This window comes from Schistocerca gregaria, chromosome 8 (assembly GCF_023897955.1).
Source record: "Schistocerca gregaria isolate iqSchGreg1 chromosome 8, iqSchGreg1.2, whole genome shotgun sequence".
Taxonomy (NCBI): Eukaryota; Metazoa; Arthropoda; class Insecta; order Orthoptera; family Acrididae; genus Schistocerca; species Schistocerca gregaria.
The window spans coordinates 115,664,603-115,679,212 of NC_064927.1; the positions used below are offsets into that span (position 1 = coordinate 115,664,603).

The 14,610-nt window shown below is 39.7% G+C and overlaps 1 protein-coding gene across 1 annotated transcript in view; it reads left to right on the plus strand.

Annotated features, from left to right (window-relative positions):
- Nucleotides 1-14,610, plus strand: part of LOC126285302 (ataxin-2-like) — a 107,637-nt gene that overhangs the window by 61,094 nt on the left and 31,933 nt on the right. Inside the window, exon 11 of the mRNA XM_049984593.1 lies at nucleotides 418-581. Within this exon, the coding sequence (XP_049840550.1) occupies nucleotides 418-581 (164 nt within the window). The remainder of the gene's footprint in view (nucleotides 1-417; nucleotides 582-14,610) is intronic.

A 14,610-nucleotide genomic window follows, 5' to 3' on the forward strand; every position in this document is an offset into this window, starting at 1 on the left:
GGCAGTGCACATATAAAGAAATATATTTCTGCTGCTTATGTACACATCAAGACTTTTGAATATATTTATGATCTAGAAAACAAGATAGAAAAACTCACCAGAAGAAATTGAAACACATAGAGAATTGTTTTCCTAAAGTAAAAAATAATGTGATCATGGAATATCAAACTTAAGAACCAAAAGTTTCAAATTAAGGGCCAGTACAACTTATAAAATGGTTTGTTGATGTTTTATATTCCTTGAAGAGTGTAAAAGAGGATTTTTGCTGCATTGTAATCCCGAACCAGATAGTTTTAGCTTTATCTCGATAAAAAAATTATGTTGAAGTGTTAATGTTCTGTGTGCAGCTCTTCGGTGCTAAAAAGAAAATCAGATTTTTGAGTGCAGAATTAAGTAAAATAAGTATTGTCCAAACAGTCCAGGTGATGCCGCACCGGAATGATATTGCATCCCAGATGTCGGTAGCAGCAGCTACAGGGCAGCCGCTGCTTGCCCCAGCACCTGCACCGATGCATTCGCAGTTTACAGTGCCGTATGCTCCTCCAGGTCATATGACACCTCAGCCATACCATCAGCAGCAGGTATTTAAATGTTAATAACATCAAGTAGAGTAGTGCATAATATTATAGTTGGTCCAATAAAATAGTCTTTAATTGCAACATTATTTAGAAGATTCATGTCCCATGCTGCAGTTTTTTCAGCCTCAAGTAGTGCTTAAAGTGAATCTCGTATCACACGTTGCATCATTTTGAAATAATAGCTCAAGTTACAGAATGTGGAATACAGCGTAAAATGTATGTTTTATGCCTCCCAGACAATTCATTGTTTGTGAGAAGAGTACTGTTTGGCAGCTAACTCGAGACTGATTTTTGTTTACATTACTCACACCCTTTCAGAACACTTATCTCCTGGCCTTCCGCTTTTATTGGCCCCTCTTTGTTCTTGCACATATTGTATGTTTTTCATAATTCCCAGTAGCACATCCCTATTTTTTCTGAGAATTTCAAACATCTTGCATCACCACATTCAGTTGTCCATTGTGTTTTTAATTCATAGTTTTTCTAATCTTGCTTGCCTTATCAAGCACAGCCTCAGAACTGCATCTGTGGTTTTTAATGTTTCTAAACTCAAAGTGATAGTCATTTCACAGATCATCAGCTTTCTTTTCCATTCGTCTGCATATTACTGTAAACAGTAACTTCCATGAAATGCCCAACTGATTGTGCTGTAGTTCTCACATTTAACAATATTATTAGAAGGAAAGTTGCTACTCACTGTATAGTGGAGATGCTGAGTTGCAGACAGGCACAACAAAAAGACACAACAAAATTCTCATGTTTACCGTCTCTTGCTATCTTTTGGATTATGTGGATATTCTTCCAAGAGTCTTAAAAAATCTAGGTACTATCTTTAATAATTGGTTGCCATCCCCCAAATGATATTAGACATTCTAAAAGTATGTTATCTTCTGCTCTGCTCTTTTTGATGGCAAGTATTCCATAACTCTGTCACTCTGGACACTCTGTCTTCCAGGTAGACATCTGATCCTCTTGTCATGTCAGCAGGCTTTTCCTCCCATGGCAGAAGCTATCTCCTCTTGTAACATTAGGGTTCATTTTGCTTTCCTAATGTTGACAACCTTGTTTTTAATAGCACTGAAAGTTATTCTGACATACCTCGGAACTGAATTTGTGCTTCCAACAACCATTACCTTTAAAACTTCTGTTTTTTCTGCAGGCATTTTGCGTTAGCTTCCTTGCAGTATTAATTTCATTTTGTGAGTGACTTACATTCCTGTATTCCTTTCTTTTCCTGAACATTTCTATCTCTTCGACTTGTCTAAATCAATTGAAACAATTTCTCTTGTCACCCAAGGTTTCTTCATGGTTACTTTCCTTGTACTTTTCACTTCTGTGATTGCACTTTTTAGTGATGTCCGTCCCATTTAAATTGAACTGCCTACTTCGGTATGAATTATTGCAGTATCTAAAGCCTTGGAGAACTTAAAATTTATATCATTATTCTCTGTACTGTAGCATCCCACCTCACTTCTTTGGTTCTTCCTGACATATTATCTTTAAACTGAGGCCTGCTCTTCTTCACAAAATTGTGATGAGTATATGATGTAGGAATCGCTGTCTTGCAATTATGTAATCTATCTATTATTTTCCCATGTCTCCAGGCCTCTCCCTAAGATACCTTCTCTTGTTTTTGAAAAATGTACTTGCTATTATCAGCATTCTGTGGGTCAAAGAGTGGAATGTTTGATCCCTTAATCGGGTAGATAGGGTAGAGAATTTACAAAAGGGAAATGCATAGGTTGGGAATTAGTGATGTGCAGTGACAGGAGAACCAGGAGTAGGGTTGGCCCACCTAGTAGCTTATGAGAAAATAGTAACGCAGGTAAGTTAAGCATAGTGAATGCATTAATTGTAGTGTTAGCAATGGTTAAGTTACGCTCTGTGTGAACTACTACTTCTGTTTCCCTCCTCCCACCACCACTACCAAAGTCCACATTTATTTTTCCTTCGATACCTTTTCCTACTACTGAATCCAGTGACCCATTACACCCTTAACTGGATAATATTCCGTAACTCATCATACAGTCTTTCATTCTCTTCATCTGTGGAACTAGTTCACGCATAGACTTGTGTTAATGTGGTAGGAAATAACTTCAAAAAGATTTTATAAAGATGGCAGGAGGAACTATTTCTCCTAAAAAGAAACAGAAACTTGCCTGGTTGAATGATTATTGTGACGAGTTAATTGAAAATAGGTAACAAGCTTGCTGGACACAAAAATAAGAACAAAAAATTTTTATAAAGGTCAGAAAACTTGTATCAAAAGGTCTCAAAAAGATCAGGTTACTGCATATAAAAGATCAGGTGTCAGTTGAATCTTGCTTCAAGCTGAACACAAGAGGCTTTTATAAAACATTCAAAAATAAAGAAGCCATAAGTTTTACAGTTTCTAAGACTTTATGTAACAGAGAACTGCAGAATACTAGTGGACTACTTCAACTAACTACAAAACTGCAAGCCAGGAAAGAAAAATTTAATTTTGATAACAAAGAATGGAAAATATTGGCTGAAATAATCACGTGTTATGAAAAGAACTGATTGCAGCTCACAATATAAGGTGTTGATTCATAAATAGGTGCCCCAAAAAGACTGCTAAGCATGTGAGCTTTGTCAACCAAAAGGCCTTCTTCCAAAGCACAACCCACACACACGACCACTATCTCCGGCTGAGCAACTGTGCATGATGTGAGAAGCAATCTGCCTGCTGGGGGTAAAGGGGAGGCTGATGTTGGAAGGGGGAGAGATAGCAAGGTAAGAGTGGGGGACAATAAAGTGGTCCTTGTGGGGACATGCAGGGATGTTATGGTGAAAGGCTAGGACGGTTGGTTGATTTGGGGGAGGGGATCAAACAGTGAGATCATTGGTCCCATCGAGTTAGGCAAGCAAGTTGCCCTGCCCTTTCAAATGGATCCATCCTGGCATTTGCCTGAAGGGATTTGGGGAAATCACAGAAAACCTAAATTGGGATGGTCAGACATGGGTTTGAACCGTCGTTGTCCTGACTGCGAGTCCAGTGTGCCACCTCGCTCGGCGACAGGCTGAGGCAGTTAGATGAAGTTGTGAAGTTAGATGGGAGGGGGAAAAGGAAAGGGTGGTGGTGGTGGTGGTGGTGGTGGTGGTGGTGGTGGTGGTGGTGGTGGTGGTGGTGGTGGTGGTGGTGGTGGTGGTGGTAGGAGGAGGAGGAGGAGGAAAAGACTTTTGTGTGTTGTTGGAATAGAAAGCTGTGTAGTGCTGGAGTGGGAGCGGGGTAAGGGGATAGATGCATGAAGAACACAGACTAACGAAGGTTTAGGCCAGAGGCTTTACTGGAACATAAGATATAATACAGGAACAGTTCCCACCTGCAAAATTCAGGAAAGCTGGTGTTTGTAGGAAGGATCCAGATGCTGTAGGCTGTGAAGCAGTCATTGAAGTGAAAAATGTTGTGTTAGGCTGCATGCTCAGCAACTGGATGGTCCAGTTGTCTCTTGGCCATAGTTTGCCAGTGGCCATTCATGTGGACAGACAGGTTGTTGGTTGCCATACCCACGTAGAACGCAACACAGTTGCTGCAGTTCAATTTGTAGATCACATGACTGGTTTCACAATCACAATTAGTCCTGCCTTTGAGGGGATAGGTAATGCTTGTGACAGTACTGGTGGTGGTGGTGGTGGGGTGGTGGTGGTGGTGGTGGTGGTGGTGGTGGTGGTGGTGGTAGGAGGATATATGGGATAGGTCTTACATCCAGGTCTATCCAACCGACAAGCTATCTGTCCACACGAATGGCCATTGACAGACTGTGGTCAAGAGAGAACTGTACCACCCATTTACTGAGCACGCTGCTCAACACGGTATCCGTTGCAGTAACAGCTTCACAATCTGCACCATCTGAATCTTGATTGCCAAAACGAGTTTTTTCTGAATTGCACAATATATCCTACTTTCCCATAATCCTCTGACCTCAACCATCTGTCTTTCGCTCACCCATCCCCTTCCGTGCTACCACTCCAGCATGACACAGCCTTCTATTCCACCAACACAGCCACTAGTATATCTCCCCCCCTCCCTCTCCCTCCTTTTTTCCCCTCCACTACTTCTTTTTCTTTTCCCTCCTCTACGTCTTTCCTTTGCCGTCACCCCCCCCCCCCCCCCCTCCACACACACACACACACACACAGTCTAACCTTCATACTGTACTTAGCTGCTTTATCCTAACATGTCCAAGCAATCTCACACAAGCAGCACCGTACTGTCTTTCACTCCTACACTGCTATCCCTTCCCCTCCGCACTCCCCAACCTCAACCTTACCCCTACCATGCAGATTGCTTCTCCCAGTTTGGCCTCTGGTCAGAGATAATGGTTTTGTGTGTGTCCGCCCTCGTGCTCGTGCTTGTGTGTGTGTGTGTGTGTGTGTGTGTGTGTGTGTGTGTGTGTGTGTTTGTTGTTTACTTTAGAAGGTCTTTTGGCTGAAAGCTCGCATGTTTAGCAGTCTCTTTGGTGTGCCTGTTGTGACCCAAAACCTCCACATGGTGAATAACAATTTGTCCTTTTCATAATATCGTCTAAATTTGATAACATGATCCAAATACAACCAGGCTCGAAGACACCAACAATAGAGAAAATTAGAGAAATGTCGAGACAGCTTACAAATAACATAGCATCAGGGGAAGACAGTATAGTTGCTGAATCATGGAAACACCCTAGTTACTACATTATGCAGGTCTAACAGAAATCATTAATGGAATTTGGATAACAGACAATTACCATCAGAATGGACAACGGCATTAACACATCCACATAAAAGAGGAAAGAAAACAGATCCTAACAATTAATGAGGAATCTCCCTCTTGGCCATGACATTTGAGATCTTCTCCATGGCACATTTGAAGAGAGCTGAAGGAATACTTGATCCATCACTAGGAGAACACCTAGCAGGATTTTGGAAGGAAAGTCTTTTGCAGAGAACATAATAGAAATGAGGAAAATCAGAAACTTGAAATATGTGATAACTTTAGTAGATTTTAAAAAGGCCTATGACTCAATTGATAGAAATACCCTAATGAACATTATAAATAAATTTGTACTCCATTTAAAAAAAATTAATTAAAAGAACTTTAACAAAGACACCAGCAAAAGTGGAATTTATGGCGAACTGTCAAAGGCTTTTGAAGTAGTCAGTAGTGAGACAAGATGATTATTTTGTCATTTACACTTTTAAACTGCACATCAGAGAAGGTAGTGAGAGATGAGAAAATTGCCAATACTGAGGGTGTGCTGCTGATAAGAAACTCATATAAAATCACGGTAGTGTCTAGCCTTTGCAGGTGATATGGCATTAATTACTGATTCACTGGGTAGTGCAGCAAAACAAACCACAGAACTGCAGAAAGAAGCAGACAAAATAGACTAGAAATAGTTTGAGAAATATGAATGAATGATGCTCTTAAAAATCTTGAAATTCATATCACAGTATCTACAACAAACTGTTGTAAATTCTTAACAGACTGGATAAAGAGCAATACAGTAGAAAAGGTAGCAGTAGAAAATAGAGTTCATAAAATGAGAATGGTATTGTATATGACTGGAAACATATACAGTATGACCTCATTAACATGAATCCAAAGGAGCTGGAAAATCAAGAGGTCGTGTTAATTTTTTATGAACACACATTTTAACATGTATACACGTACAGTAGTACAGAAATGTGGAATAAAGTACAGCATCAATCACTTTACATTACTATAGGCTTATAACAGTATAAAGTGACTGTAAAAGTACATATACCCACAAATTACACCATTTTCTTTGAAAAATTTCAAGCATGGTACACTGACATTCATGGGAATGAAAACACAGTATAATTTCATAACCACTTGTAACTATAGTGTCTGTAAACCAATCTGTGTTGTTGGATGCTGAAGCAAATTGTTCTAAACCCTGAAAGGCTGTAAACTTCTCCTGATGGGTATGTGGAATGGTATCTGTATTATCTTCCTCCTCACTTTCTTGTGGTGACCCTTCTTGCACCTCAATCACAGCAGTTGACAGCAGATTCCACATAAGCACATGCAGCAGCACCTCCGTCTGCACTAATGAATTCCTCAAAACTAATCCCAGGGTGCCCAACAACTTGCAGAACTGTATATCAGATGAGGTGGCATCGTCTAACTCATGGACATCTCCAGTGTTGCTGTCTCTCCAGATCATTGCATCAAGCAGATTTTAATTTGGGGTTGCAGTATTGTTTCCAGCAGCACATATTGCAGCTCTTAATGAAGTCAAAGTGCTCTTCATGAGAGAGACATTGCCTTGATCCAACAGCTGAAGATGGCTTGTTGCATTTGGTGGGAAAAACTGAACCTTTATGTTGGTTATGTTCAAATCCTATATATTGTGGGCAATACATCTGTCCAATGTAAGAACAACACATCTGTTTTGAGCAAACATTACACTATTGAAATGAAGAAGCCTATTGCGAAATGATGTGCCGTCGATCCTAGCTTTCTTATAGTGAGAGTAGCTGCAAGGTAAAGTGTTGGTATTTATTTTTTAAAACTGCATAGGTTCTCGGGATTACCGATAACCCAGGGACGAAACTTCTCACTGCCATTCACATTACATAGAAAGGCAACAGTCATACATCATTTGCTGCATGCTTCATTACGATATGCATACCCTTTATCTCCAGGGTGCAATTTGGGAAAAGTTGTAAAAAAATCTAGTTTCCGTCCATATTGAACAATATCACAAGACACATATTTTTCTCTCACTTGGTCAGATTCATGCAACCAGCTGTTCACACTTACTTCAACTTTGTGTTTTACCACAAATTTGTACAGATGAAGCTGAATGTCCCTTTTGAAACCGATAGTCACCCAGCAGAACAACTGAAGTCTTCAATGCCTATATTTTTGGCAATCTTATTTGCTGTTGACTGAATCTTAGGGCCACTTCAGATGTGTTAGATGCTCACACGACTGAATCATCCTAGCAGTAACATCTCAGTGTCCTCATACTTTAGATTTGTTTCCAGAATCTGATGCTGCAGCAGGAATGGTTTTTTCCGTTGATAAAGTATATTTGGAAATTCCAAACTGCTCTGTAGTTGCTGTTTCTTGGTATCATGAACCACTTTAAGACTCTTGAGCTTTACTTTTATGTTTAGAGCTGTCTGCTTGTTTGCCACGTGTTGCATGCTACTGTTTGTAGATCTTTAATTAGAGTTCTAACTCAGTTTGGTTAAAACTAAAAGAACTCCTAGCATTGAATACATTTCTGAATGTTAATGCGCACACATTACTGAATGTTTTTAAATGTACCGTACATGCTGATTGTTGAGGTAATAATCATATCTGCTGACCTACAGAATGTTAGAAATGAATCAGCAATGGATAGTTAGCTGTGTAGTTACATTTCTTGCATTCATCTCAGAAAAAACGAACACCTGAAAATACTGAAACATCAGAAGCTTGAACTACAATGAAATTTAATTACCCTAGGGACTGAAAAATAGTTTGTAATTGGCCTCAACCAAAATTTGTGTTGACCAATAAAATTTTCCATAAGAACTAATGTACTCCTGCCGGGGACAATATATTTTTTTTATTTTTTAATTTATTTATTTATTTTTTTTTTTCTTTCCATGTTAATGGCGAGTTTGCCTTGAGTGAGTTTGTGCTAACGAGTTTATACTGTGTTACAAAAAATCTTTGTCCTGGAACGTAAAACTAAGACACTGGCAAACAGTGGTAAAGCCTTGAAACACTTTATGCAGCAGAAACACACAAAATAACAAGATTTGAGTACTGTGAATAAAGTTTAAAGAAGAATACAACGGAAAATACAGAGTTCTAAAAGTAGTAGTAATAGTACCTAATACAAATTAAGAGCTCTATTTGAAAATTGAAAGCTAACTAATGTAATTGGGGGGGGGGGGGGGGGGGGGACTACAGGCTAGTGTTATGGACACATATACAAAATGGATAAGACTAATCAAGTAGACCTTCAACTTGCGAAACTAAACCCACAGAGCTAAGAATGACTCTGGAATGAAAATGGATCTAATAAATAACAGAATACTTTTAGAGAAGCAACAAAGAAGGTAGGTGTTCAGGAAAGAGAGCTATCTTCAATTGGCAGCAAGTGGATCTAGGAAGAAAAGGAGTGCCACTCTCAAAGGATGAATCTGGGAGCAATGAAAGTTAAACATAAAGCAAAACCAAAATTGATGTATCGAACACTGCAAAAGAGTTATTTGAATGAATGAATGAATGAATAAGTAAATAATAAAATGGAGTGAAGAGTAAATGGGTGAAGATGAGAGGAAAATAAAATTGTGAGAATGTAACAGAGCACTGAAAGACCTTAGTGAAGAAAGCAAGGCACCGTGGTGAAGATGACATTCCCTCAGAATTACTGAGAGCCTTGGGAGATCCAGCCATGACAGAATTATTCCAACTCATGTTGAAGGTGCAACACAGGCAAAATACCCTCAGACCTAGAAAGGATGTAATAATTCAGATTCCAAAGAAGGCAAGCCCCTCCCAGTGTAAATACTGCTGAACTATCAGTTTAATAAATCAAAATTGTAAAATACTCGTCAAATTATTTGTAGAAGTATGGAAAAACTGCTAGAAGCTGACTTGAGGAAGGAAAATAGGTTTGGCTACCTTAGAAAGGTAGAAATATGAGGCATTGCTGATGAGAGGACTTAACATAGGAGATAGGTTGAAGAAAGCAAACTTATGTTTGTAGAGTGTGTAGATTTTGATAAATTTTTCGACAGTGTTGAGTGAGTATCCACTTGGAAATTTTGAAGGCAGCAGGGATAAAATTCAGGGAGTGAAACCATACTGCAGTTGTTAGTTGAAGAACATGAAAGAGAAGCTTTAGTTAAGAATTGAGAAGGGATTGTAACCTACCCTTGATGTTATTCAATCTGTATATTGATAAAGCTGTGAAGGAAACCAGTGGAAATTTGGAAAGGGAAGTAAAGTTCAGGGTGGGGAAATAATAACTTTTTCAGAATTCCAGTATCATTAGGAAAACTCGGAGGTGGCAAAGGACTTGCAAGAGCAGTTGAACGGAGAATGGGTTGGGTCTTGAAAAGATATTATAAGATGAATATTGACACAAGGAAAAATGAGGACAATAGATTGTAGTCAGTCAGATGATGCTGAGGAATTAAATTAGGAAGTGATACTAAAAGTAGGCAACTTTTAGTTTTTGTGCAGCAGAATAACTGATGATGGTCAAAATGGAAAGGATATAAAATCCAGACTATCAACAGCAAGGAAAAAATTTTGAGAAAAAGGGATTTGTTAACATCTAATAGCAGTGTTAAGAAGTATCTTGTGGGAGTATTTTTTGTGTAGTGTAGCCTTGTAGGAAGTCTGATGTGGCTATAAGCAGTTCTGACAAGAAGAGACTAGCTTTTGAAATGAGACGCTATAGAGGACTAAGTATATCTAAATTGAATCTATGCATTGCCTGTTTCAGATTATCTAGCTTCCCTACCACTCACTGACTTCTGAAATTCCATATTCTGAATGTTACAAATTCACTTGTTGTTAGATCTTGTTCTCATGCTCATCCAGGGTTGCCACAAGTTCTGGAAATCGGGAAGTTTCATACATGCCCGGGAAATCAGGGAAATTTGAAGAAAACACTGGAAAAATCATGTTTTTGTCTCAGCAGATGAAATGGTTTGTTTACTGAGATGTCATGCATCATCGTTGGCTGGGCACAGCTGCAAACAGGCCCTGCTTCCCTACTCACTCATTTCCTACTGCTTCTCCCCTTCCTTCCACTCCCCTTCCTTCCCCTCCCCTCAGCTTGCAGTCAGTGCTGCCACCACTTCTTGCTGCTAGCCTACCAGTTGCCAATGAGTGGCAGGGAGGCATACAGAGTGGTTTGTTTGGATCTGATTCTGAGAGACTGTTGATGCAGCAGTCGTAGATGGCAGTCACGTGTGCATGAGTTGTATTTGTGTGATTGTGTGAATGAGTGTGTGATCTCATTTTCTGACAAAGGGTATGGCCCAAAAGTTAGTTCTGAGAGTGTGATTGTCTTTTCTACATGCCTATCTGTGGCTCAGCAATCATCTGTATGGCGAGTTGCTACCTGTCCTCATTAGTATTGATTCTCGGATCATTTGCGCAAGTTATATCCGTTGCATGGATTGATCCCCGCAGACTCATTTCATCAACATTGAGTCTGTAACACATGAGTAGCTGGCCACATGAGTGGATTTCCACGATGGGCAAAAACCACAGGTCATTTCTGTGAGTATATTTAACGGATCAGGCCTGCCGCTCTGCAGCCTGTCGTTTCCCACTAATGTGCAGGCCCTACCTGTCGGATCTTGTCTCACTGATCTGTCCGCAGGTCAGGTCTGTCTGTATGTGGTGTAATGCAGGGTATTTTCATGGTTTATCAATGGACAGGCCAAAGTGATGGATTTCAGGAATTGCGACTGTCTCACCACAAGTACGTTGTACAGTGTGCCATTTTATCGACATTTTATTTATTGTAGTACATTTTGGCATTTCAAAAACTTGTCTGGAAATCAGGTAAATATCAGGGAATTTCACTTGGGGAAACTTGTGGCAACATTGTCATCTCCCTTTTGACATACCCTTCCCAAAGATCTAAGGGGAGTTGGAATGCCCTATCCCGACAATGTTAAATTTAGTTACTTGGTATCCCTGTATTTCAGGAACCACTGTAGCCATTGACATGAAACTTTTACAGGAATTAAATTGTATGTTCTGAGTCTACTGACCTACACCAATGTAGGACTACCTCCCTTCTTGTATCTTGCACCTTTATAAGGGACATGATTCGTGCTGCTTCTGTGTTGCTTGTTTCAATTAGCTCTGTTCTTAACATATTTGAAACCAACATCTCTTAAAATTCGTTGCATTGAAGAAGTGCTACCTTTAAAGCCAATCTGCTCAGGCATAATGGTAACATTTTTTTTTTTTTTTTTTTTTTTTTTTTTTTTTTTTTTTTTTTTTTTTTTTTTTTGCTGGGTATTCCCTGCTTATGTACATTTCAAACATTGAGCACTTTAAAATATCATAGTCAAAACCATCCATTTGTATTGCAGGTTTCTTGCAATTTTGATACTTTCCAAGTCACATGAAAACAAGTTTTCCTCAGGTTCCTACAGCTCCGATGCTTTTTTTTACTAATCTTTGTACAGTTCTCTTTCTGACACGTGCTCCTGCAGTTCATTCTTGAGTCTCCAAAATGGCTGAAAGGCTGTTAATAGGGCTGCCTTCCTACATGGCGCGAACTTTAGTACTGAATGTAGGAACAGGTACGATAATCTAAATTTATTTACATTATTTGCGGAAGAAGAAGAAAATAAGACGACTTTCCATAAAACCCGTGAACAAATTGTTTTGCTGGATCTAATGTAGTATCGTATCATTTAGGTGTCTGTCATGTAGCTATGTACTCGTACGTACATACTTTGTTCTGAAAAGAGAATGGTCCTCCTGGGCTGTGAAAGAAATTACAGAACAGATTTCTCAACTCCATAGCAATGTTTGTTGGTTCCTGTTGGTTTTCTTGCTTTTGAAGCGAATTCTCAATAAGGTGCCCTACATTATTCTGCTGAGTGACTTAAGGTGTGTTTAAGTAGGCCATATTCTACAGCAATATTTGGCCACAATAGCCATCGGCATTTCCACAATGAGGCTGCAGTAGGCGGCAATTTTGCGGAATGGATGGACAGTATCACTCTGATGTTGCAGAAGGCAGTTACTGTCACATTGCTGATGAGATACTAGTGTTTCCCATAAAGGGTGAAAAGTATTTAGTATTATAGGGCAATATCTATCTCTTTAAATATTCCCCCTCTCACTCTCACCTTGTTTCCTACTTCTCTTATCAAGAGTGCTACAGTCATGGGTCTGGGTCGAAATCATATTTGATGAAACATAGGGAAAAAAACTAAGAGGTCTTTGAACCAACGCCAAATGTGTGGCAAAAAAATTTGCATACGAAGAGTGGAAGCTCAGGTGGCTTTTCACTCATATGGTTTGTATTTGATGCCACGAGTCTCATACTACGAGACATGCTTGAAGCAGTAATGGATATTGTAAACAGTTCTTACTTCAAACTTCCTCTAATGAAACATTTCACTCCTTCCACAGTATTGCATACTTTTAGTACTATGAGACTTACTAATGAATATTGAACTTTAAATAGGTACATTAAACTTTTGTATCCATTACCAGTATGTGGAAACTGAAAGGTGATTTCCAGTTGAATTGTAACTGGTATATATACTCTCATATTTCTATTGGATTTTGCTGTTCTTAGACCAAAAATGGTGTTTTGACAATCTGGTGAAATTCTAGAACAAGTGTGTAACAAAAAAAAAAAAAAAAAACCACATCCACAAAGTCCAATTTCTCTTATTTCAGACATTATTCCTTATGTAATGTAAAAGGAGGGAAGGTGCAATCACTTTCACTAACTCTTGTTGCTCCATTTTGTGGCAATTCTGCTGCCCAGGAACATATTGCCACAACCGTTACCAGGCTATAGTGGCCAGTAATGTTATATTACATGTGACCGCAATTCTTGCATCTGCAATGACGGTGTACAATATTGTCGGAATATATTAGCATCACGGAAGTACAGAACTATATGAGGAGAGAGGAGAGTCAGTGCAACATTGGAAGAATCTGCAACATTTATTCTAACGTTTAGCACTCCAGAATGACCTGAACACGGTCTTGCAGGCTATGTCGATCTTAAGGTTCGCCAGGTTGTTCCTAACCCAATGCGATGCTTCAGATGTCAAAAATTTGGCTATAGCACTATGGGGTGTAATGGGAAGGCAATGTGTGGCAGTTGTGAAGGCTCAGCTCATGACATAGGCATGTCTTGTACTTTCTCCAAAATGTATAGATTTCTCCACAGATCACCCGGTATGGAGCAGAAAGTTTGAGGTTCGCGATGAAAAAGGAAAATTATGAGTTGAAAGTCACGAGATGCATATCCTGTGGTGAAGCTAAAAAAAAGCTTTGAGCTATGCAACCTCCAGTGTTTGCTGCTGCTTCTTCTTCTTCTTCTTCTTCTTCTTCTTCTTGCCGGCCGCGGTGGTCTCGCGGTTCTAGACGCGCAGTCCGGACCGTGCGACTGCTAAGGTCGCAGGTTCGAATCCTGCCTCGGGCATGGATGTGTGTGATGTCCTTAGGTTAGTTAGGTTTAAGTAGTTCTAAGTTCTAGGGGACTAATGACCACAGCAGTTGAGTCCCATAGTGCTCAGAGCCATTTGAACCATTTTTCTTCTTCTTCTTCTTCTTCTTCTTCTTCTTTTTTTTTTTACTTCGGCCCTTAAGAAGCCAGTTGCGAAGTGTGATGCCTCCACAAAAACTCGGACCACAGATTAAAGTACGGGCATATACACCTGTGACGGAAAAGCTACACTTGAACCAGAAATCATTCGTAAGCCATCAGTAATGGGCTTACGACCTAAGCCACAAACCGCTGCCCACCATCAAAAGCCTACTAAGCCATTCCCTCAACCCAAATGACCAACTCCTTCCATAAGTGAGGAAAAAGTCCCTCAAAAAGTAGTTCAAAGTCGAAGAAAGTGGCAGTTAAACTTTAGGATTGACGAGCTCTCTTCCGCTCAGATGGGGTCTTTACTCTTGAGGGTATGAATTTCCACTTGGAGGAAGTGGAGGCCCGGGCACCAGCTAATGTTGCCCCTGACCATCTAGGTAAATCACCACCTCTGTGGGAGAAAGACAACACCAACCATCCCTAATCAATGGCTCCCATAGGGACTTCTGGGTTGCAATGAAATTTAAATGGATACCAATCTCATTTGGAATAATTACAGCTCCTGGTTCAGGAGAAACCATTCTGAACCTGCGTACAAGAAACTCATTTGAAAGTCAGTGATGCACCTGCATTAAGGAGTTAAAACTCTTACAGGAAGCACGATGTTACTGGAGACAAGTTTAAAGGTGGAGTGGCTGTTTCCATTGATAACAGGTGCCACTCATCTCTTTTCCCTCTTA